Here is a 3,736-nt window from a genome sequence, read left to right on the forward strand (position 1 = left end):
TTGGGGGGACGCACGGGTTTCTTAGCGGGCATTTCATAAGCAAGTCTGTGACCCGCAGCCTCTGAAGAGCCGCGACTGGCAGACGCTTCTGGGCAAATCACATCCGTGTCCCTCCTAATCCCGGGTCGCAGTCTGTGCCTCCGCCCCCGCCCCCTGCTGCCACCGCCACCGGGATTTCCGGATTTAGCCTCCGGATAGAACTCGGGGACGTCACAGCCCCGGGCGGGTGCAGGGCTTGTGCCCCGTGTCACAGCCAGGGCGGGCTCCGAGGGGCTGCGGTGACATCGCCGCCCGGTCTGTGCTCGCCCGGCCCAGGCGGTGCTGGTGACGAGCAGAGGCGCCTGGCAGCCGAGGGTCCGGGCCGGGCCCCGTCCCTGCCAGGGAGCTCGGGCACGTCGGGGGCCATGCCCCACTGCCTTCTGTGGGTCTGCCTGGCCGTGTGGGAGGCCAGCGCGGACCTCCCGCTCATTGCTGACAACGATGCCGCCCTGACGGTGAACTGGTAAGGAGCGCGGGGTGCTGGCAGTGGGGGCGCGACGGGCTGTTCGTGGGGGTCTCCGGTGCCACCTGGCCGTGCAGCTCCCTGGGGAGACGGGGAGGAGCTTCGAGAAGTGGCGGCCGAGCTGAGCTGAGGTGAGGACTTTGGCTACATTGCAAGGAGTGGAAGGTGTGGGCAGGGAGCCTGGCTGACCTGTGGACGTGGGGGACCAGGCCTGGGGTCCCCCTGGAGCAGACCCCAGTGGGGCCGCCAACGCGGGGTGGTCTGCAGGCTGTGTGGGGCCGTCTGAGACTGAACACGGCTCTGAGGGTGTTTGCTGCTGGAGCCGAGGCCCAGGGCTCAGCAAGGCCCGCGGCGCTCAGCAGTGGCCGGCGCCGGGCTGTGGCCGTGCCCACGTCCCCGCGGCCCCAGCCGGGCGAGAGCAGGGGACAGGGGCCAGCGGAAAACCCAGGGGCACAGGGAGGGGCCGCGGTGCGTGTAGCAGCAGGACCGGGCCTCCCGCGGCGTCTGAGCGGAGGGCACCACCCCCCGATTCTTCGTCGTGGGGTTTGAAATCTTTCCTGTCTCGAACGCGTTTCTGCCGTTGCTGTGCCTTTCGTTTTGTTTGATTTTGGGACGGAGGGCAGAGGTCGCTCTCAGACGATGGGAAAGAGAAACGACCGGCGTTTCAGAAAGCAAATCGGGACAGGGACCTCGCTCGTAAAATCTCAGAGCCGGCGATGCCACAGCAAACCGCGGCGCCTGGAGCACCGCCTGGAGCACCGCCTGGAGCACTGACGCCACAGCAAACCGCAGCGCCTGGAGCACCGCCTGGAGCACCGCCCCCCCCGCCGGCTCCTTCCGCTCCTCCCCGTGACCCCGGCCCTGTCCTCTGGTGCTGCACGCAGCATGGTGACCCCAGGAGAGGCCACCGCCCTGTCCTCCCGGCCCGGCCAGGCTCCGGGCGTGGGCGGTGCTGACCGGGAGGGGGCTGACCAGGCCTCCCTGGGGGTGTCCTGTGGGGGTCAGAACTCACTCCATCCTTTTTATGCTTTCCTGCTGGGCCGTGTGGCGACACTCCAGAGCCCGGAAGTCCCTGCCCCGTCACACCGAGCTGGGGGACCGTGGCCAGGAGGCGTCCGAGGACACGCCCCGCAGGCCGAGGAGAGGGAGGCATCGCGTCCCTTTGCACGCCCACCTGTTTCGCACGCGTGGCTGTGACAGCGCACACTCCTTCTTCAGCGGCCCCGGCTATTTCTGTGCTGCCGGCTGTGCCTCCCAAAGCCCACCCAGGGGACTCTCTGGACGCCCGGAGCAGGGGCAGGAGAGCAGGGAGCAGGGTATGTGCAGGAAGGAGGGTGGCCCGTCCTGCGGGAGTGTGGCCCGGGCCTCAGCGCCAGGCGCGGGGGCTGTTCCCTCAGGGCCCACGCGGGTGGAGGCGCCGCAGGTTAAGGCCTCGCACGGCCCCTAAAGCCGCCGCCACAGCTGGTGTCTCTGTGGGCAGCTGCAGGGAGGGGCGACTCGGGCTCCCGGCTGCCAGCACCGCGCAGGAGCTGTGCCCCAGACCACGGGGGTGGGTGCAGGAGGGTGACGTGGGTGTGCTCGGTGGCCGCCAGCTCCCCCAGACGGGGTGTGGGGCGTGCAGCGGCCCCCAGTCCCCCAGATGCGGTGTGGGGTGTGCTTGGTGGCCCCCAGCCTCCTAGACGGGGCGTGAGGTACATTCGGTGGGCCCCCAGTCCCCCAGACGGGGTGCGGGGCGTGCGGCGGCCCCCCAGCCCCCGGTGGGGCATGCAGAGGCCCCAGTCCCCCCAGACGGGGTGTGGGGCGCACAGCGGCCCCCAGCCCCCCAGATGGGGTGTGGGTGTGCTTGGCGGCCCCCCAGTCCCCCCAGGCAGGGTGCGGGGCGTGCAGCGGCCCCCAGCCCCCGGTGGGGCATGCAGAGGCCCCCAGCATCCCCAGACAGGGCGTGGGGTGTGCGGCAGCCCCCCGGTCCCCCTGGCGGGGCGCGGCCCGGCTCACCCGTGCTGGTGCTGGCATTCTCCGTGCCCACCGTCTGCCCCATCAGGTGGTACTGGTTCAGCCTGGAGCCGTCTTCTGCTACCACCACCGACTTGGCGGTGCCGTTGGTCCAGACGTAGACGACTTCGGAGTTGGGGTACGCGTCTGCATGGGGGACAGAATGTGGCATGACCACGGCGCCCTCCGCAGCCTGTGCGCCCCAAGGTGTTTGCAAAAGTCATGAGAGAGAGAGAGAGAGATGGCTGTGAGCCACGCGGGGCGATGCGGGGTGGGCGAGCGGGCGCTGGGCCGGGCGGAGGCCACCGCTCCGGCCCTCCCCATCCGAGGTCCCGGCGCCTCCGGCGATTCCGCTCTGGGGCCCTGAGCCCGTGGCCCCGGCCTCAGCGTCCCCACCTGGACGATGGGGCGGTGACCACCCGCTTCTCAGGGCTCCTGCTGCTGTGACGCAGGCTGCACGGTGACGCACGTGTGTGGCAGCCGGGTGGCCCCTGACCGCGCCCGCTATGCGAGGGCCCCACTTGGCGACGGCCCCCGTCCTGCTGTCCCACGCGGTCCTGCTGGGGACGTGGCGTGGTGACCCGGCCTTCGTCCCCGGTGTCACACCGTGAGTGTCACTGCCTGTGGACGTCACGTGCCCCGGCACCGCGCAGGTGGAATTAGGGCCCGGGCCTCAGAGCCAGCAGATGATCCCGGATTATCCCGGGCGGCTCGGCGTAATCGTTTGAGCCTCAAAACGCAGGACTCCGCCAGCGGGAGGCGGAGAGACGCAGCTCAGGGACACAGACGCCACCGCTCAGGGACACGGACGCCACCGGCCCCGCCGGCCTCGCCGGGGGAGGAAGGGCCCGTGAGCCAAGCGGCGTGGGGAAGGTGACAGTGACCCCAGGAGCGGAGCGGGCGGCACCTCTGGAACTGGGGCGCGGGCCTCTGCGTCATTTCGCCTCCCCCAGCTTCGGGGGCGTAAGCGACGTGCAACGTCGTCTAAGTTTCAGCTGCGGAAAGTTACGGTTCGCACATCCTGAGACTCGGCGGCCCTAAGACGTTAGTTATAAACACGTTATAAAGCGCTAGGTGTGTGACGCCTTGTCAACGCTGCGGCACGACAGCGGGACGGGTGGACGGGGAAGGGACAGGCAGCAGCCCGGGGCCCGGCGGGGTGAGCTGGGCATGACGAAGACGGGAGCGGCCCGGTCGCAAGCGGGGTGTCCGGGGAGGCCCGACTCGGGGTCCCGCGTGCTG

The 3,736-nt window shown here is 70.2% G+C and overlaps 1 protein-coding gene across 1 annotated transcript in view; it reads right to left on the bottom strand.

Moving 5' to 3' along the window:
• The window catches only part of GABRA5 (gamma-aminobutyric acid type A receptor alpha5 subunit), a 45,488-nt gene that overhangs the window by 5,400 nt on the left and 36,352 nt on the right, over positions 1 to 3,736 (bottom strand). Inside the window, exon 6 of the mRNA XM_006907078.1 lies at positions 2,498 to 2,641. Within this exon, the coding sequence (XP_006907140.1) occupies positions 2,498 to 2,641 (144 nt within the window). The remainder of the gene's footprint in view (positions 1 to 2,497; positions 2,642 to 3,736) is intronic.

The sequence above is a fragment of the Pteropus alecto genome, unplaced genomic scaffold (assembly GCF_000325575.1).
Source record: "Pteropus alecto unplaced genomic scaffold, ASM32557v1 scaffold102, whole genome shotgun sequence".
Lineage (NCBI taxonomy): Eukaryota > Metazoa > Chordata > Mammalia > Chiroptera > Pteropodidae > Pteropus > Pteropus alecto.